The sequence below is a fragment of the Eleutherodactylus coqui genome, chromosome 6 (assembly GCF_035609145.1).
Source record: "Eleutherodactylus coqui strain aEleCoq1 chromosome 6, aEleCoq1.hap1, whole genome shotgun sequence".
Lineage (NCBI taxonomy): Eukaryota > Metazoa > Chordata > Amphibia > Anura > Eleutherodactylidae > Eleutherodactylus > Eleutherodactylus coqui.
The window spans coordinates 180,442,619-180,463,642 of record NC_089842.1 but is presented as its reverse complement, the minus strand read 5'-3'; the positions used below and the strand labels follow the sequence as shown (position 1 = coordinate 180,463,642).

At 47.9% G+C, this 21,024-nt stretch overlaps 1 protein-coding gene across 2 annotated transcripts in view; it reads left to right on the top strand.

Annotated features, from left to right (window-relative positions):
• Positions 1 to 2,201: 2,201 nt before the first annotated feature.
• Positions 2,202 to 21,024, top strand: part of DCAF4 (DDB1 and CUL4 associated factor 4) — a 37,904-nt gene continuing 19,081 nt past the window's right edge. The window contains exons 1-9 of one of the 2 annotated variants that reach the window (XM_066608370.1): positions 2,202 to 2,333; positions 14,375 to 14,462; positions 14,662 to 14,750; positions 16,265 to 16,419; positions 17,326 to 17,408; positions 19,155 to 19,257; positions 20,381 to 20,527; positions 20,634 to 20,683; positions 20,790 to 20,872. In XM_066608370.1, coding sequence (XP_066464467.1) covers positions 14,380 to 14,462; positions 14,662 to 14,750; positions 16,265 to 16,419; positions 17,326 to 17,408; positions 19,155 to 19,257; positions 20,381 to 20,527; positions 20,634 to 20,683; positions 20,790 to 20,872 — 793 coding nt within the window. In that variant the 5' untranslated portion in view covers positions 2,202 to 2,333; positions 14,375 to 14,379. Of the gene's footprint in view, positions 2,334 to 11,182; positions 11,221 to 14,374; positions 14,463 to 14,661; positions 14,751 to 16,264; positions 16,420 to 17,325; positions 17,409 to 19,154; positions 19,258 to 20,380; positions 20,528 to 20,633; positions 20,684 to 20,789; positions 20,873 to 21,024 lie in introns of those variants that run through there. The other variant, XM_066608369.1, reaches the window with a different exon arrangement.

The following is a 21,024-nucleotide window of genomic DNA, read 5'->3' as shown; positions in this document are numbered from 1 at the left end:
AAGGATACCCTGCAGGGCGGGGGATCGCGTGGGGGCCAGGAAAGCTCAACAGTCTATCCCCCACCTGGTACTCGCCTACAGGGGAAGGGGTTGTTTTTGTTTTACTCCTGCCTCCTTTGGGGTAGGACCAGCACCCCGTCTTTCCTTTGCCTTGGTATGGCTTGAAGGATGGCTGAGGTTTGTGGGGAAATCCCGTTCTTGCTTGGTCCGGGAAACTGCGGGTCCTGTCGGTAGCTCTTTTTAGGATCTCCTCCAAGTCCGCGCCAAACATGTGCTGGCCATGAAACAGAGATGTTACACGGCCTTCCTTTGGAAGCCGTATCTGCTTTCCATGTTTTCAGCCAGACCGCCTGTTGCTGATCTAAGTAGAGGCATGCATTCCAGTAACACATCTCTAGAGGCCTTCTGTTTAATCTGGTCGTCGAGTTCCCCCAATCAGAGGAACATCGACCTTGCCACAGAAGCCGCTGCGACCTTGGACTTCAGCGTATAGGCCGTTGTTTGCCAGGCCCGTTTCATCAAGGCGTCGACCCTGTCCATCGGGTTTTTAAGATGAGAGGAGTCCTTGAATGGCAGGGCTGTCTTTTTGGCCATTATGGCCACCTGTGCCCGACGCCGCGCACGGCCGCACCGGCATGCCTGGAGGAGAGGCATCTGAGCCTATGGCCCGCCGCTCTCCCCAGCTGAAACCACTGCGCCGAGCTGTGGCAGGGGAAGGAGGGGACCCAAGGACCTCTGGTCCGCCGTGCTCCCGGACCGTGCGTAGATGCTCACGTCTTTCTCCGCAAAGCGGAGTCTCTCTTTATATTCGCGGGACAAATAGAGGTGTTTGTCCGCGCAGCCCACTCATACGTGATTACTTTCTTCAGGGTATCATTAACCGGAAACACTGTGCGGTTCCTTGGTCTGAGCCCGCCGGACACGGCGTCCTGTATGGACCTTGGCTCGACCACATCCTCGACCTTCCTTGTATCCCTGACTGCTTTGATCAGGTCAACCAGGTCCCCAGATGAGAAATAGTACTTTTTATTCTCATCCCTGGCGTCAGGGGGACGGTCAAAGAGTTCGCCATTTGACAAGTCGCCCCGGGATTGCTCAAACTGTGAGCTCGTTAGCGGTATGTGGCTCGCCCTTTTAGCGGCCCTTCCTTCCGCTGAGCTGGGGGGGGGGGGGATGGGGGGGAAGACTGGAAATTGATGCCCGGACCTCCTCTCTAACCAGGGATATAATATCTTCCCTGAATGCAGCCTGTTCATCCGTAAGGATCTTGGAGGTACAATCAGGGCATAGCGGCTTTTTTATACGCCTCGTCCAGTTTTTTTTTTTTAAAGACACAGAGCGCCTTTCCTGTGTTTTTTCTTTAGGTCCTGTTTAGACCGAGTGGATTCCCTGTCCTGCAGAATATACATGCATGCACATAAGGGAAAACCCCCACACAATGCTAAATCCCTGAGCATAACATCCCTGCAACAAGTAACACTTACAGTTTGCAGGGCTTCCATCTCTGGTTCCTTTGTAGTCATGATGCAGAAACGCAGACAGAACCAGGTAGACAGATAAATCCTTCTCTGAAGGTGTGCTGTCAGTGGAAGCTTGTCGGGGGGGGGGGGGGGGGGGGGGGGTCTCCATTTTCAAATCTCCCGCTGTTCCGGGTCAGCTGACGGCGTCTGACGTCACCGCGTCACGCCGCGTCATTGGCTCCGCCCCCCCGACGCCGCGCACGGCCGCGCCGGCATGCCTGGAGGAGAGAGGCATCTGAGCCTGTGGCCCGCCGCTCTCCCCGGCTGAAAAACAACTCCGAGCTGGAGGAGGAAGGAGGGGACTCAAGGACCTCTGGTCCGCCGCTCCGACCGTTGCGGTGGTGAACCCCGGGCGGTCAGACCTGTGGCCCGCCGTGCTCCCGGACCGCGCTGACTCTCCGGAGGGGAGATGAGAAGGGAAGCAGCCCTGTGGACCGTCAATCCCTCCAGTCAGCCTGCTTGGAAAAGGGTGAGGGGGGAAAACAGCCCTATGGACCGTTCCCCCAGCTGTCATCCTGCAGCTCCCTGGAGGGAGCTCCTCTTGCATGTCCCTGTAGGGACAGGAAGCACTGGTGAATGGGAGACGGGAGGAGCCTTTTAAAGTCTCTTGCTTCCTGTCCCTACGAGGTCAAGGTGCAACCTCCATGTCTGCCGTCAGGATGACGTCGGGAAAAGCTTGGATTAGCTGCCAGATGATTGTAGACTGGATGAAGAGGGAATTACCTTGCATGCTCTGTTTTCTTGCACATTTGCAGACCAAGAGTACCCATAGAAGTCAATGGGGATGAGCAGATGAATGCAAAACACATTACGGTAGGAGAAGCATGAAATATTGCTGAATTGCACAGGTGGGGGGGGGTCTTCACTGCGCACAAATGCACATGCCTTGTGGGCGGTAAAAGTTCAGGAAGATACATCGATGCGCATCCAAAAAAAAGCATTGTTCATTCCGCAAAAACTAAAGCGCTCGTGTCCCTATTCCAGTTTAAGGTGCAACAAAATAAATTAAATGTTGCATCTTTACATTTGTCTAGATGTGGAGTTACTTTGTCCGCCGGCCATCAACTACAGTGAGAGCAACAAGTTTTGTGACTTTAAAAAGCCACAATTCTTAGATCTAACAAATATTACTCGCCTCAAGTTGCGCCTCCTCTTCTAGAAGCGTCTAACATCTGTTCTTTTTGGCACAAAACCATAAGTGTCTGAATTGATTTGCGCCAAAAAAGGTGCAACATCCGCCATAATTCTGGCGCACAACAGTAGCGCCCCAATGTCTTCAATGCAGGTGATGAAAATAGTAGAGGTTATAAATGTAGACATTTACTAAAGCCAGAAAACCATACTGAAAGGTTTCCACTACACATTTTTGCTTTGAGCAACTAGACTCTTCGGGTAATAACAGATGCTAAGCAGCAGTCTGCTCACAGGCAGCTTCAGTGTGCATGTAGGGTAAATCTGACATGTAGTTACATACTAAGCACACAGTGCTGATACTATATAGCAACTTCCAGCTGATAAACCGTCTCACTTGCAGACAAGATCAATGAATCTGAGGCGAAGATCTCATGGGAAGAAGACAACATGCAGCATAAATCCAATTTACAGACATACACAATGCCCCGTCCGCAGAGGCTTCTACTAGTCAGTTATCGCAGTTGTAAGTTATACAAGTCAACAGATATTCTTGTTTGAGATATTCTCAAATGTCGTCTTTCATGGCTTATTACATACAGCTAAAAACCTTGTACATCTATTATTGTACTTAGAGACTGTCACCACCTTTTTCACCCCTCTCTAAGAGCAGCATAAGGTAGTGCCTGTCACGTTGACTGCAATGCCATTTCTGCTGTATCTGTGCAGTAGTTTGGGGGAAACTTGCATTTTATCAGTAGTAGCATATGCATAGAGGACTAAAGGAAGTAGTCGTGGATATTCATGAGTTGCAGGCTAGCTACACCCACCGCCCTCCAGACAGTGAGACTGCTGTCTGCCTATTACTGGACATAGTGAGAGAGCTGACAATCATTGGCTGGGAGGTAGGGTGGGTGTGGCTAACCTGCAGCTCATGAATATGCAGGACTAGTTCTGTGTTTGGCTGCTACTAATAAAATGTTAAGGCCCATTTAGACAACGATTATCATTTAAAATTCGCTCAAAAGCCGTCTTGAGTGCTAATCGCTGTCTAAACGCACGCCCACAGTACACTTTTCGTGCACTAATTGTTTATCGCTGACATCAAGCCAGCTTGAAAATCATTGTGCGGGCTTAGCAGACCACAGACTTAGTTCTCTGCGGGATAGAACTGATGGTATTCTTTCAGCTGCTATCCCGCTGGAGAACAATGAAGCTGAATGCAGATAACAGACCTCCAGCTGTTATCTGCATTCAGCGAAAGGCTCCATTTGCACATTAATAAGCTACTAAGTAGTTGATGCAAAATGATCGCTCAAAACTGCCGTTCAAGTTATCATTTGAACAAATTTTAAGCGATCATCTTTCCGTGTAAATGTGCCTTTAGTTTCTCCAAAATTCCTGCACAGATACAGCAGACTTCTCACTGTAGTCAGTGTGACAGTCACTACCTTATGGCGCTCTCAGTGAGGGCTGCAAAAAACAGAGTCTTTAAATAGTCATTTCCATTAAAGACATTTTTGGCATATCCAAGGGAAAAATGTGATAGGTGTGAATCCCACACCATCTCCAGGACAGGAGACCTCCTTCCCGCATCCTGCTTGTACGCCTGGAGTGACAAGTGCCCTTATATTCAATTTTCTAAATTCCTAAGGCTGGTGTCACATGGGCCCAAGTGCATTGTTGCACCCATTTACAAGTGTTACTGAATTTTTTGCACACACAGAAAAAACAAAACAAAAAGAAACAAACACCCAACCAAAGGGCAATTTGCTTAAAGGGGTGGTCTCGCGAAACCAAGTGGGGTTATACACTTCCGTATGGCCATATTAATGCACTTTGTAATATACATCGTGCATTAAATATGAGCCATACAGAAGTTATTCACTTACCTGCTCCGTTGCTAGCGTCCTCGTCTCCATGGTTCCGTCTAAATTCGCTGGCAGCTTGCTTTTTTAGACGCGCTTGCGCAGTCCGGTCTTCTCCTTTCAGCACGAGCCGCTTCAGTGTGCTCCCCGCTACAGCTCTTCTGCGCATGCGCAGATGAGCTGTCACTGCTCGGGAGCGCGCTGGAGCGGCCATTCTGTACCATCCTCTGTTAGAGGAAGGTGCAGAGCCGCCCAGCTGTCCGGAGAAGCCGCCCAGCTGTCCTGCCGTCCAGGTAAGTGATGGGCCGGGGGGGCTGCCGCTGCGCCGGGGGGGGGGGGGCTGTCGTCGCTGTCGCTGCGATGGGGGGGGCTGTCGCTAGGCCGGGGGGGGCTGTCGCTAGGCCGGGGGAACTAGCGCTGGGCCAGGGGGGTAAGTGATGGGTCGGGGGTGATGTTCACTGACAGGTGAAGGCCCCGGAGCCCAGCGCTGGGCTCCGGGGCCTTCACCTGGGCTCCGGAACCTAGCGCTGGGCTCCGGGGCCTTCACCTGGGCTCCGGGGCCTTCACCTGGGCTGAGGGTCTAGCGCTGGGGAGCCGGGAGCGTAGCGCTGGGGAGCCGGGAGCGTAGCGCCGGTTACCTGCTGCCTGGCGGTGGGTGACTGGTCGGCGGCTGCGGGGCGACTGGTCGGCGGCTGCGGGGCGTCTGGTCGGCGGCTGCGGGGCGTCTGGTCGGCGGCTGCGGGGCGTCTGGTCGGCGGCTGCGGGGCGTCTGGTCGGCGGCTGCGGGGCGTCTGGTCGGCGGCTGCGGGGCGTCTGGTCGGCGGCTGCGGGGCGTCTGGTCGGCGGCTGCGGGGCGTCTGGTCGGCGGCTGCGGGGCGTCTGGTCGGCGGCTGCGGGGCGTCTGGTCGGCGGCTGCGGGGCGTCTGGTCGGCGGCTGCGGGGCGTCTGGTCGGCGGCTGCGGGGCGTCTGGTCGGCGGCTGCGGGGCGTCTGGTCGGCGGCTGCGGGGCGTCTGGTCGGCGGCTGCGGGGCGTCTGGTCGGCGGCTGCGGGGCGTCTGGTCGGCGGCTGCGGGGCGTCTGGTCGGCGGCTGCGGGGCGTCTGGTCGGCGGCTGCGGGGCGTCTGGTCGGCGGCTGCGGGGCGTCCGGTTGCCGGGCGTCCGGTTGCCATGGAGACACAGCTGGCAGCGTCTCGGGAGCGCGCACGTCGGGCTGCAGCGAGCGACGGGGAAAGAGCCGGCGGCCATCTTGGGGAAACTTTTATAAGTTGCTGGAACGGTAAGTACAAACCAGCTAGGAAAGTCATTTACAGGGGTAATTAGTAATGTATGTTTAATTAGGGGGACTGGGCAAAAAAAAAATAAAAATCACTGCTTCCTCGAGACATCTCCTTTAATTAGTTCAATATGTGTTATTTTTGTGTGCAGGAAAAAAAAACAAAAAACAACTTGCCGCGTATTTTATTGCACGGCTGTCGGCCAAATAATTGTACAAATTGACACTCGTCCGGATAGTTAAATCTCACCAATACCAATCGTTCATACTTTATGCGATTGTTGTTCAATGGTCACTGAACGACTCGTTAGCAGCATCTAATGGGGCTGAAATCTCACTAGCTGCGAGGGTACGGGGGCAGGTGGTTTGAAATTACGACCGCTCCCCAATATGGGCTCATTGATCGACTACTGCACTGAAAGCTTATTGGTTCCACACGAGTGATTGATCGCATCTACTGTAGCTGCTCTTCAAAAATAACTTTGCTGCTGTCGTCTATTGTTGCTTGGCCTGCATGGATTTCATTTGGCTCTTCTATCTGAGGAGGTAAATAGTTGACAAGTTACATGCACGTGTTTGTGTCAGTTTTACCATGTAATAAGTGCCCATTTGTTGCATGGTACATTCAACGTGAGCGAAGAAGTCATCTTTTTAAAGGTGAACAGGGCGCGTACGTAAATGGAAGTACAGAATGCTTTTCACCCTCCCGCATTGCCAAGTGACTTGTGATACGAGGGCACCAGTAGCGGGTACTACTTGCTCGCCACGTGGCTTGTTTAAACAAACTTTGCTGCCTCACTCTCTTTCTATGCACTATGGTACGTTGGAAGTGAGTAAAACAATGAGGTTGTATACATAGGAGGGGGAACTCTAAATAAACGTTTTGCAAAAACTGCACTGTTGGAATACATCCTGCAGCTGAAATCAGACGGCTTTATCATTTAGAAACAATTAAAAAAAAAAAAAAAAAAAACTTCTGAGAGTTGTTGGAGACTGGAATGGGTGGGACAGTATGGAAACAAGCCCTGTGCACCATTTGCAACGAAAATAAAAAAGTTTGGGTGACGGAAGCAATCATGAATCCACTGTATGTTAGGAGGGGAGTGCACCCGCCGCCCCTCTCAGCGGTGACTAATGTGCTGTCTGGTATATCCAGAAGCACACGGCAGCCATCAATCACCGCTGAGAGGGGCGGGAAGAGGCAGCAGGAACGCTCCCCGCATGAATACAGAAGCATAATGCAATTTACTGTATTTTTTAAAGCTGCCATTAGTCAAACACCATAGTATTTGGGTGTCACATGAATTGGTAGTCCACTAGACCTAAATACCATCCTGTCCTTAAACAGGGCAGCCAAGTATGGTGATCGATCCATTTCAAGCTTTATTTACATAAAACTGGAAAAGCCGTTTAGTAGCTCACATGGCTATATGGCAGGCAAAACAAGAATTCAGATGAAGAAGCCAAATAGTCGTTGAGAGGAAACCCACAACCTAGAAGCCAAGTTAAATGATCATGTTACAGAGGGAACCATTGCACTTCTCACTGAGAGATTGCCCGGGTTCTCCTGAGACTACTGTCCCGCTGCTAGAACACCATACTTGTGCGCCGCTTGCTTTTCCCATGCTACATGGATACTTGTCCTAACATTGTCTTCTAGCTGGAGGTATTTATTTCTGGGAACAGGCAGTATCAGTGCTTCCTCCCAGCCCACCGAAAGCACAAGCTGAAAAGCTCTATTCATGCAGCAAGACGTGTATGAAACAGAAGCCAGGCTTCTCCAGGACTTGCAGGGGATTTAATTCACCAGCTGGGCGCTCCCCACACCGGGCATTTATGGCCACCAGACTCCCAGCTTCCCTACAACTTAATAGGAAAACAGGAGAAAAACAACAAACAAGGAGAAAAACAGCATAAAGTAACTGTAATAAAGCAGAAACTAATTAATGAGGTTGGCGCTTCTTAAATAAATATCCATTGTGTTGGTAAATTAATGTAGTGTGTGGAGTAACTGCAGACGGTAGAAGGTAAAAAGGGGTCATATTCCTCGCTGCTTTGCATAGCAACACATTGCATCTGCTTTGCTGGTAAGTAGGGATTGTGCATGCCACCTAGTGGCAAAATAGACACAGTGCACAAAAACAGACGAATTGGCACATTGAGCAAGACAACTACATAAAAAAAAACAAAAAAAACGATGCATTATGTTAGAGGAAGGAATTATAGAGGTTTTCAGGGTCACAGACGGACTCACACGGCCTTAAGCGAAAAGCGCCGCGGGGCTACCGAAACATTTTACAGCTGTAACCCTGCGCGCTGCAGGGAAATTGTACTGTACATGATCATGTACTCACGCAGGCGATCATGCGCAGTACATCTGGGTTTTTTTTAAATTTAGATTTCCCGCACCATCACTTGGAGATGACACATACACCTGCAGCCCATACGCAACATAATTGCGGTTGCGGATGGGTGCGGGTATACACGTGACAATAGATTACAATGGGTTCTACCTCAGTAGGTAGCAAAATAGAACATGCTGCGTTCTATTTGCGTATTACGCAATTCTGACATGCTGATGCGAGCAAAACTGCGTAAGGCGATGTAACCGATTATCTGCGAGCTAACATGTATCACACGGGTGTAGAGAGCCCGCGTAATACGATCGTGTAAATCCGGCTTTTCAGAGAAAAGAAACGTCCCTTTCCTCTCACTTGTTCCTCAGAGACAATCATTTACTTTGCATGCAGAGAGCTGGCCCGAAGACTCAAGTGTAAGTAGTCTGTGGACATGCTAAAAAGGGCTATACTGGGAATACCCCGTTACACCACTAGTGGACCTTCCACACAGGCAGTATGCCACACCAAAATCTGCAGGTCTAAATGCAGATTTTGACAGCAGAGTTCTGCCATTTCCAGTTTGGCATCAGACTGCGGGTGAAGTTCTCCGTCCAGCAGAATAGTCAACAGCGGCCTGTGAAATATTCCTTTTAGTTCACAGGATAAAGAATAACCGGATTGTGGAGGTCTGGCTGCTTGGAGCCCCACCAGCATGGATCAGAGGACACACATGCATGTTGCTAATCCATTCTTTTCAATGGCAGCAAAGGAGATTGCCGAGCGTTCGGATTTGGCAATTTCTGGCGCGCTCACTGAAATAAATGGACCGAAACAGCAGCAGCAGAACCCAGAGCACTTCAGTAGTGTGGTAACATGTATCTAGTCATCAGGAGCCAGGAGCCATGGAGGAGGGGGGAGGGGGGGGGGGCATGAAGGTTGAAACAATTAAAAGTCTTTATTCTTTCAAGGACATAGCAACATTTCCACGAAAAGGTCTTAATTATGTTTGATAGAGAGGCTCTAGTACCCTGTTGTACCTCTAGCTTGGATACTAGATGCGATACAGACGGGCATGGAGGCTCTAGTACCCTGTTGTACCTCTAGCTTGGATACTAGATGCGATACAGGCGGGCATGGAGGTTCTAGTACCCTGTTGTACCTCTAGCTTGGATACTAGATGCGATACAGGCGGGCATGGAGGTTCTAGTACCCTGTTGTACCTCTAGCTTGGATACAAGATGCGATATGGGTGGGCATGGAGGCTTTAGTACCCTGTTGTACCTCTAGCTTGGATACAAGATGTGATACGGGTGGGCATGGAGGCTCTAATACCCTGTTGTACCTCTAGCTTGGATACAAGATGTGATACGGGTGGGCATGGAGGCTCTAGTACCCTGTTGTACTGCCTCTAGCTTGGATACAAGATCTGATACAGGCAAGCATGGAGGCTCTAGTACCCAGTTATGCCACCACTAGCTTTGATACAAGATGTGATACGGCAGGCATGGAGGCTCTAATACCCTGTTGTACCACCTGTAGCTTGGATACAAGATCTGATACGGGGGGCATGGAGGCTCAAGTACCCTGTTGTACCACCTCTAGCTTGGATACAAGATGTGATACAGGCGAGCATGGAGGCTCAAGTACCCTGTTGTACCGCCTCTAGCTTGGATGTAAGATGTAATACTGGTAATATGGAGGCATACATGTATTGTAGTCTGCAAGCAGATCAGTCCACATTTGCTGTAACTGAGCCCCTAGATCGTGCAAACTCAAAATTAGCATCCCAGATGTCCCATACATGTTCTATTGGTGATACATCTAGCAACCGCATAGCCATGGAAGTGTGACAATGTTGTGGAGGCTCCTGTGACACCCTTGTGTGTGCGGATAAGCATTATCCTGCTGCCTCTTGGAAGCCGCCATGAGAGGAACACATGTGGCTGCCAGATGTCCTGTACATATCGCTGGGCTGTCATTGTCCCTCGTACCACTACTAGGGTGTGGGGGCCCATGAACACGGCCATTATCAGGGCCCAAACTAAACCTAGATTCATGACTGAAGACACCCCGGTTGCGCTCCGTAGCGTCCAGTTCCACCGTTCACTACATCACCGTAAACAGAGGCGCCGGTGGGTGTCGGAGGCCGTACGGGTAATGGGCGCCCTGCGAGCAAGTATCCATCAGACAAGCACTTGGGAATGGTTCCGACAGACACAGGGGACCTTTTGTCCCGGCCATGCTCCTAGAATGTGTGAGGAGCATCCGGCCATCACTGCAGCTTCCCCTCAGAGATGGGAGACAGGACTGCCGCTGTTGTGCGGCTATAAACATTATAAAACATCAAAACGCCAACATTTTCTATCCCCGGCAACCATTACAGACAACAGGACAGAAGGGGCCAAAACACTGACATACCGGACAGACGCAGCGCCTCCATATGCTGGGTTACTGAGTCCTGTGGGGCTTGGAGCATGGTGTGGATATAGTCACTTACCTCATAACCAGAGGAGCAGCCCCAGCTCCGGGCAGCAGGAGAAGGACAACTTACATTACAAGCCTCCAACTCATTTTGCTTGAGATTTCCGCCATTGCTTAGGGTCGGCCGGTACACCGCAGCTCTACGGAAGTAGTAAGGGAATGCTCGTTTGGGATACGGTTTGCACATCTCCAGCCCCTTTACCCTCTGCATTACCCCATTAACTGTAGTATGTAAGCTGGTTGGAGGAGGACTCTCACCACTACTGTTTCCATCAACTGATTATTACCTGTAACAGTGTTTTTTGTACTTTTGCCCTTCTGTATCCCCCTGGCTTTGTAAGCGCTGTGGAATATGTTGGCGCTATAAGATGATTATTATTATCACCTGTTTGATTTTTCCCCCCGCGCGCGTAATATTAGTTGCCACCAGTAGATGTCAGTATAAGCACAATAAACATTTGCAGTCTCCATTGCTTCCTCTTTGTCGCCACTAGAGGTCAGTGCGACGAATAACGAACTGCACGGGCTGTTGCTGGTTTTGTTTTTGCTTCTCTATGATGATTTGCCTGCACGTGGGATCCCGGAACTTCCTGGTTGCTGCTCTGTGTGTAAGTACATGGTGTCTGTCCCTGCTGGGGGAGCTTCTCGGGCAGTTGGTTTATGTTGTTGGAACTTATATCTACTATTTGTCATATATATATTATTTATTTTTTATTTTATTTTTTTAACCTTTTACACGCTGGAAATTTTTATTATTTTTCATAAAAGTGGTAAAATTTAGGCCACTGAAAAAACAGAAAATTGATGATCCCATTTGGGAATATTTAGCAGTTGTTAATATCGTCTGTTCACCGCTAAGTCGCAGAATATAAGGGGCTTCCCAGCAACTACTTACAAATACAAATAAATGGGCTCTAGGGCTCTCTTATATAGTCGTTTTCTGCTCATACCTCTGTGCTGCAATTGTATATTTGCTGAGTGCTGACAACCCCCATACACTACATTGGTGTACATGTAAGATACCGCATACCGCGTTCTTTTTTTGCCCGTATTTCGCACGCTGTGTATGAGAAACGCCATTGAAAGTAATGTAAAGATTGTTACTGCATATTACAGGTGCAAAGCCTTACCCCAATACTGCTTATGGCCCAATTTGCTCCACTGCGCATCCTCTATTGCCGTGTATTGCCCATAATGCCCCTCTACAACATGTGAAGCGGAGGTACTTGTGTCCTGTGGTGCCTGATTGTATCGCCCAGCACATCATGACGATGTCCTGTTCCCTGTCCCATCCGGGACCTGATGTTGCCTTCCTTTCATCCACATACAGCCAACACTCATGTATTTGCAGACTTGCAAATGGTGTCCATTCAGTTCTGTCATAGGGCCGATTCATTCAGCTGGAGGGTTTCCTTTTCCTCTTCCTTAGGCTGCATGTCCACGGGCGATGATCTGCTAGCGATAAATCGCGGGCGGATCACGCTGTGCGAAGCTTTCCATAGCATTGCTATGGAAAGCGCAGTGCCGGCGTCCACAAGGGGAGAGTCGTAGCAATTCTCCACTTGCGGGATCTAAATCGCGGCATGCCGCGATTCTCCGTGGTGAGCCTATCTTTTAGATAGGCTCACCGCTGAGACCTGTCAGGGCTCACCCCTTGTACCCTGCGGCGAAATATCACTGGCGATATTCCGTCACGGCCGTGGACAGGAGGCCTTAACAGAGTAGGAAAACGGAACCCACAGCGGGGATGTCAACATAACATAAGGCTGCCTGTCCACGGGCGAATGTTCACTGCATTATCTGCGGCGATAATCCAGCCACGGGTAACGCAGTGAACGCTTTCCATAGCATGCTATGGAAAGCGCAGCCCCCTGTCCACGAGTGGAGAATCATAGCGATTCTCCGCTTGTGGGATTCAAATCGCAGCATGCTGCGATTCTCAGCGGTGAGCCTATCTGTCAGATATGTCCATGGGCGATGATCCACCGGCGATCACTCTGTGTGAAGCTTTCCATAGCATTGACAGGTCTCCCCCATTGTCCCCCGTGGCGGAATATTGCTAGCGATATTCAGCCTCAGCCGTGGACAGGGGGCTTAAGTTGTCGTATGTACATGAAGAATAAGAATGTTTCTGGCCATTATACGACTCGTATCCTCCATTTATCACCAGTTTTCTCCCCCTGCAGGCTGTATTTCTAATTCTCAATTGTCACTCAGCTCGTGGGTGGAGGCTGCTACTATGATATCTGCCGTACACTTTTCACATAGGAGAGCAGCATATCTTCTCTATCCCTCTGTAGAACACCTACATGAAAGGATTCCAATTGCAGAATCTGCGATCATTGTCCGCGCAGAGGATTCTGCAGGCATTAATAGGCATCAACTTTAGTTTTTTTCTACACACTCGTGGATACGAATTGCATATTTCGCGAGTGGAAGAAAAATCGCAGCATGCTCTTGTTTAAAGTCAATGGAGGCTTTGCGACCCACAGCCTATACGCAATTAACATTTCATATGGGCTTTGGGTACCCATGTCATTGCTTAGCGACAGGGTGGGAAATACAAATAGTGAAAAAAAAACTGTACTGCGCATTACCGACTGTGAGCCGCTGCGGTCATCCACAATACAGAAAAATCAGGTACGCAGGGTGACTGGCTGGGTTCATAGCCAGAATCCACTGCGGGCCTCCCGCATGCAGAATCCGACCTGTTCGTGTGAGCCTGGCCTAAGTAACAGCTGCATGAAGAAAATTATACAGCCATACTGAGCAGTGAAGATGTGATTTTAGTAGCTCTAACACTATTAACGCTATTAGCTGCAGTAGGAAGTCTCTGTGTGAGTTTCTCTGCTCCATCCTCCTACCCCTCTTTGCAAAGACTAGAAGGTAGTATGAGACAGAAGCAGCAAAGACACCCTTTCCCCCATAGAAACAAGTTTGAATTTCAAACCGTCACTAATTTCTCAATAGACCTTTATGATAGGATCTGGTTTATTGTTATGGGCAGCTCTGACACATTTTCTCACAACAATTTGTATTTAAGAGGCTTAATATGTAATGAAGGCAATGATCCTGGAGGAAAAATATAATTTTTGGTTGTCTCACCATTTACACGAATTCAGTTTGATGGATTAAATAAAAAATCTTTCTCTAAGGCTGCCTGCAGACGGGCGGAAATTCCACGGCGGTATTTCCTGCGGAATTTCCGCCCCTGGAAGCTGCCATAAAATTGCGTTAACAAACGCAATCCTATGCAGACGGCCGCGATTTGGCCACGCAAAATCTCGCACAGCAAACAAACCGCGGCTTGCTCCATTTCGTCACTCACCGGGTCTGCTCTGCGCATGCGCCGGCTGCCCGGCAGCAGGCACACGAAAGAGCCGAGAGCAGGTGAGTATCACGCTACTCTCTGCAGACGCTCGGGTCGGGTCCCGCTGCGAGAATTCTTGCAGCCGGATCTGACCCGGCCGTCTGCAGGCGGCCTAAGCCTGATTTAAGCAGCACCAAATATGTAAAACAGGAGTTTCCTCCCTATTCCTCCCCCAGATTACACACATTACTCGTAATAGTTTCTTTTGCTGCAGAGATAGGTGATTGTTATCCTTTTCCCACCAGACACATAAAGAACTGCGGCAAAGTCTCTGACCAGTTCACTGTAACAATATATATACTTTTTTTTCGCTGTATTGAACACCATAGCAGACTATGCAATCTGTCTTCCTTTCTTTTTATATGCTATGTATATATATGGGATATATACAGCTAGGATGAGACGAAATTACAAGCCAGAAGGAAAAGGACACAAAAGACATTGGCGGAGAAGGCAATCACATTGGCAGAGTGATGACAGGTGAGTTCTATTTGCTTCTATGCTATCGCCACATCCCATAGTGCAAGAAGTTTGTGAGGTTGGAAGAGGTGCAGACTTGTCCGCAGCTCAGGAGCCTAACATGCAAGCTGCGCACATTTTGATACATATCCTGCTCTTATGTTTGCTGCTTTATAACTATGTTGCATCTGCTCTTCATATTATATTTACTATTTTAAAGATATCGGCCAAGAGCATCATCAGACCTGCCCAACTCAAACATCTCAGCAGCTTCTTCTTCTGGTTCAACTCCGTCATCTTCAGTACCTGGTAAGCACTCTTAGGCTGCATTCAGACGAACGTATATTGGCTCGGTTTTCACGCCGAGCCGATATACGTTGTCCTCGTGTGCAGGGGGGGGGGGGATGGAAGAGCTAGGAGCAGGAACTGAGCTCTCGCCCCCTCTCTGCCTCCTCTCCGCCCCTCTGCACTATTTGCAATGGGGAGGGGCGGGGCTAAGTTCTGAGGGGCGGAGAGGAGGCAGAGAGGGGGTGGGAGCTTAGTTCCTGCTCCTGGCTCTTCCATCCTCCCCCCCCCCCCCCTTCCTGCACACGAGAACGACGTATATCAGCTCGGCGTGAAAACCAAGCCGATATACGTTCGTGGGAATGCAGCCTTAACCCCTTTAAGGGGTTTTTCCTGGAAATTAATATTGATGACCTATTCTCAGGATAGGTCATCAATAGTTGATCGCCTGGCCCGCTGTCAGTCTAGTGGGGCAGAGTGTTGTCATTGAGTTTGGAGCCAGAAGTGTAATAGGCGGCTTCACTCCCCTAGCTCCACTGCCTTTTAATGGCTTAAATTATCTGTGTGCGATTGACCACAGCATCTAAGTAGTTAATCGTCCAAGTTTGGAGATATCTTTGATCTTAGCTGTTGCAGGTAGGTGTCACACAACCTACACCAGTTGTGAATGGAGTAGTTTGAGCTCGCTCATTCCCCTGCAACGTGTGATATATGTTTATGTCACATGTTGAGAAGAGGTTAAGGCCGCATGCACACGGGCAGGTCGGAATCCGCATGCAGAATCCTGCAGCACAATCTGGCCCTGGCAGGAATGGTGTCCGCGTGTACCTGGTTTCTTTATCTTCTTTTTGTAGCCGTATGGTACATGCACAGTACAGATTTTTTTATTTTAAGCTTTTTATGCGAAATCCGCGGCCTGTCCGCAATGTCAATTGCCGACGGGCCGCAGGTTGGAACGGTTTCCTAAATGGAAGCCATCTATGGGGAATCCGCAGGAAAATGGAGCATGCTGCAACTTTTTTTTCATCCACGAGAGGAAACCTAAACAGAACCTCTACCTTTGGTAATTCACTGATTCAGTATATGCGTAAATTGCATTATCGGTTATTTTCTAATTTAGTTTTTGTTTTTAAACCAAGTCTTCTGTCCTTCATGGGCAGGACAGACTTGGGTGCTGGAAGAGGCCCACAGCTAGAAAATCAAATTTCCTGTTGTCTTATGGTGCTTAATGCTGAATACAAGTGGTGTTCCCAACTGTAGCCAGCAGTGTAGTGGCAGTAATACTTGTCAGGATATGTCGCTCCTCTGTTCTTCCCATTCCGAGGATACAGACCGTTGTACATGATCCAGGTTACTCCATCACATAAAAGAAGAGATTATATTAGGAAATTGTGGATAACGCACATAGAGACTTACATTTCTCATGCTTGCCGTATAATATAGCAGATTATATCATCAGCAATACAGAGATCTATCCAGTCCTTTTTATTTTATATTAGTCCTACAAGTTTTTTTATGGCTTTCTTGTCTCCATTTAGAACTTCCAGGTTTTTACTATGATCCTGAAAAGAACAGATATTTCCGCCTGCTGCCTGGACACAATAACTGTAACCCACTGACAAAAGAGGGGATAATGAAGAAAGAAATGGAGGTGAAGAGGCTGCAGCACCTTGAAGAAGATGAAAATAGGAAGGTGAATCCTGCTTTGGGTTTATATTTTAAAATATGTAGAGTTGTCCCATTATACGTTTTTTGTAGAATGATGTTTTGCTATTTCCATTTACTGGACAGCATGCCACCTTTAGTGTCCCCAGTGCCAAAATAGGGCTGCGGCGTTGGTTGTGGCAGATGTGACTGCCGCAGCACCACCGCTCGTTCTCCTGGCATCATCACTCACATCCTGAGTGCCATGATGCCAGGATTTCAGGAATGTGATGCTGCAGCGGTCACATGGCTTTAGGTGACTTCTGTCACAAGAACAAACACTGGGACCCCAGCGGGGCTGCAGCAGTGAATGGCAACAGCAGGGAACAGGTAAGTACTGCTCCTTTTCTTGTTTTAGCAGAGGGGGCACTAAAGCGGGCATGTTGTCCAGTAACCAGATAACCCCTTTAATGCCACACGTTTTCTATCTCAAAACGTTTTACTGGTTTTCATGAAAGAAATTGTAAATACAACATATGATCTTAGCATCAAGATCATATTAGCTGGGCGTGAAAACAGCGACTATATGAACGAGCAATGGAACAATACTGGCAGTTTATGAGTAAAGGTCCCTTGAAGATTGCATCTTGCAATATTTAGAGCTCGACTCTTATAAGTAAGGATAATAAAGCTGCAATGATGGTCGATGGAGTCATCATTATTGATATTGATCAGAATGCTATGGGACCCATTCTGAAACTTGCATAAACTGCTTCATAAATTTGATACAATATCTCCATATGCACAGAGTTCCTCAGAGCCTTCATGCAGAGGTGTCTGCTGCCCTGAAGAGGATGCTATTATTATGCAGTAATGCCACTTCATTTATTTGTTCCTGGGGAACAATATGCTGCACTTATTGTCTAAACTTCCTAACATCTATTATTTTATGTAGAAATCGAGCAGACGCGGATTAAACGCCTCATTGCTGCATCGTAAACAACAGCTTGGATTGCTGCCCTCTACAACCTACTGCAGGTGGGGAAAATATGCAGAAAGTCACCAGATGCATTGGGGCACATTTACTAATACTCTCTAAAAGTTAGACAGTGCAAATGCAGACAGTCTTAAAATGCACCAGATCCATAATAGCTGGAGCGTAAATCTGTTGACTTTTAAGACTTATTCGGCTAAGGCCTCCTTCCCACGAGCGTGACGGGCTCCGCCGCGTAATATTACGCTGTGAAGCCCGTCACGGCGCCCCCCAGAGCCCCTATACTTACCTGCGGGAGATAGCGTGAAATCGCTTCCCCGCCCACCGCCGCCGCGTCACCGCCTGTCACCGCCCATCACCGCCCACCGCCGCCGCGTCACCGAGCGTGTCACGTGACGCGGCCGGCCGCGTCATATGGCGTCATATGACGCGCGGCGGTGGGCGGGAAAGCGTTTTTTCACGCTATCTCCCGCTGGTTACAGCGGGAGATAGCGTGAACGGACGGCTTCCATTGACTGCAATGGAAGCCGTCAGTGCGTACAGCCCGTCCTCACCCGCAGAAAATAGAGCATGCTGCGGGTGAGGACGGGAGAAATTGCGGTGCGTAATTCCGCGGTGGAATTACGCATCGTGAGCATTGTGCTATTAGGTTCAATAGAACCTAATAGCTGCGGGCAACGCAGCGGATTTTCGCCGCGAATTACGCGGCGGAAATCCGTTCGTGGGAAGGAGGCCTTAGTTTTGAACCAAAAAAAAGAGCATTACAATTTTGGTGCACTTATTGGAACAATGTAGGCCATGCCCCTTATTTGGATGAGTTGGAAAAAATGTCTGAATGTGGCACAAAGCATGCAAAACCGTTTTCGTCTGCATTTTGCGTCAGAAAGTTATTGTATTTTGAGTAGAAAATCTGCCCCATTATGTTATAAGCCATGAGCATGTCTAAAAGAGAAGCTTCTTATTGGTAAAGTCCATTTAAAGGGAATCTGTTACCTAGTTTTAGCCCTATAACCTAAGCTTATAGGCCAAAAGTAGGTGACCCATTGAGTCCAGGAATGTTAGTGTTATACTTGCCTTCCCCATCATTCCCCCACTAGTGGTGCTGAAAGACATCGCTCAACGCATTGAGCAGCGCTGCTTAGTAGTCCGCCTGTTCTAATTTTCAATGCACTGAGCGGTGGCTGAACCACACTGATTGATTATTGATCTCCTATCCTGATGACAGGCCTCCCATAGTACGGTTAATAGCTCTTACATTGGTCACTGAGCCTTGTAATCATTTCACACGCTGTTCTGTAGAGAAAACTTTTCAGTAGTCCTCTTATTATCGCAGGCAAGATTACAATGAAAGTTAACCTATATATACACAGAATCACACATCCACAATAGGTGTGGACACAGCTCACCACTTCCCCCTCCCTGCACAATGACATCTGTGCAAAACCCATAGCATGCATACAGCACTATCTTCATAGAAGTCAATGAGTTGTTTTCTAACTGAATTCGTTTATGTCTATAGAGCAGCTGCTCAGGCAAGATGACCGACCTCCTTATATAAAGAAACATAAAGTCAACGTTTTATTAAAGAAAGTTTGCTAACCTGCATTAGATTTCCAATGTATCCTATCAATCCTCCAACAGATTACAGATAGACATTTACATCAGTTTATATTCTCTAGGTACAGACACACATCCATAACAGCTATCAGCTGATTTCACCATTATGTGGCAACTATAAGAGAACACAGATTGTATTAGTACATGCCTAATTTCTTTCTCTCTCAACGTAGGCGTATTCATGAGCTGAAAGTAAGCTGTATGCAGAGAAAGGAGGTGTCTATTGTTAATCCCGAACCTGTCGGTGCTGGGACACATAGATATGAATTCATACTGGTAAGTATCGTGTTGGATAGTGTTGAGTGAAATTTTGAAAAGTTTGGTTCAAGCGGTTCACTGAATTTTGGCAAAAAGTTCAATTTGTTCCAAATTAGTTCAAACTAAACTGGAAATTCACCAATACCCCTCCAAATGGTGTATAACATTGTCTGAAAGCCATAAAAGTACTTTTTTACCTCTTCCTCCAGTCTATGTGCTATACAAACCCACATAAACACAAGGAGAACTTACAATTCCATGCATATGTTGTCCTTGGTCAGATTTGAACCTAGGACTCCAGAACTACAACTAACAGTGCTAGTCACTGAGCCACCATGCTCCTTCCTCCTCCTCTGCCTTGCAGTGCTAGGGTCCTAGGTTCAAATATTAGGATAAAAAGTCCTTATGCACTTGTGCAGTGATACAGCGGTAGTGAATCGGTGACTAATGTTTCACCACTTACTTGGAAAAGGAGGGGGGGGGGGGCTTCTCCAAACAATTGTTAATAAAAAAAAAACTCCCTCAGGCCCAAGGAATGTGCTGGTGGTCCAGAGACTAATTCCAGATGCTTTAATCTTACATATAGATGATGCAGCAATAACAGAATAAAATGCAATGCGTTTTGGCATGTTCAAACGCCTTTATCAAGCAAGTAGTATAGTATAAGGTGCAGGAATATATAGTGACCCAAAGCCCACCTGCAATGATTCTGGCAGTTGCGGGGGTGCCGGGTGCAGTGGTGACGTCCCCCGAGCATCCCTTCCACTCACATGACCTGCATACCAGGCCTATCTGATGGGTGGAAATATGACGACAACATCTACATGGAGTTTGTATGTTCTTCCTGTGTTTGCATGGATTTCTCCTTCATAATGGAAGAGGCGAATTTTAGTGAGTTGAGCCAAGATAAACCGCCCAAGGTTCGGGTCCATACCAAACTGACTTTTTAGCAAGGTTCAACCCAAAACAGGGTTTGTTTGTTTCAATTCGCTCAATACTTGTGTTGAAATTAATTTCTGCTGGACTTGTTTATAAGTGTAAATGATAGGATTATCTCATTTGTTTTCGGTTACAAGCATATAATGTCATTACTTTGATTACCATCTCTGTACTCTGCCATAAAGTATTTTTCCTCCTCCAGGCTGACTCTTCATGTGAAAGATTATTTGCGGTGAACGACGTGGAGAATGGTGTTTGTAAATATGGTCTTCTGAACCTCAATGGACTCTGGAAGGACGTGCCTACAGTAGAAAGTCATGATGATAACCCATATTTCACCAATCAGAAGGTAACACGCTAACATCCTTAATGCTATATTACATTACAGTTATGTTTAGTATGTTGACTAAATAAGTCAGTAGTAATTTCCTGGAATGTTTTTATTCTTTCCAAAGGTGGTTACTGCATGTTGGGCCTCACTGAATGCACCGGACTCGCATATTCTGTATCCTTTTACTCTAACTGAAATGTCAGTGATATAGGCCTAATCCCCTATATCGGGATATTGCACCTCTGGCCTGATGATGTATTAGTCCTTGATGGTTTATCAGAGTTTGTCTTCTTGGAAAGCCAGAGGCCCCAGGCTATGTCAGTCTTTTTCCAGCATGCCGATTTCGGACCTTGAGCGAACTTGGTACTGTGAATTTGTTTGCATTTTTATTTTCCTAAAGAATTAAATAGTAGAATTTTACTATTGCATTTCCATTGGAGGAGATCTTGTCATTGTTAGTAAAATGTTAGAATTGCTAAAAGTTAGATGTTGCAGTCAAGACTGCCTTTCTCATT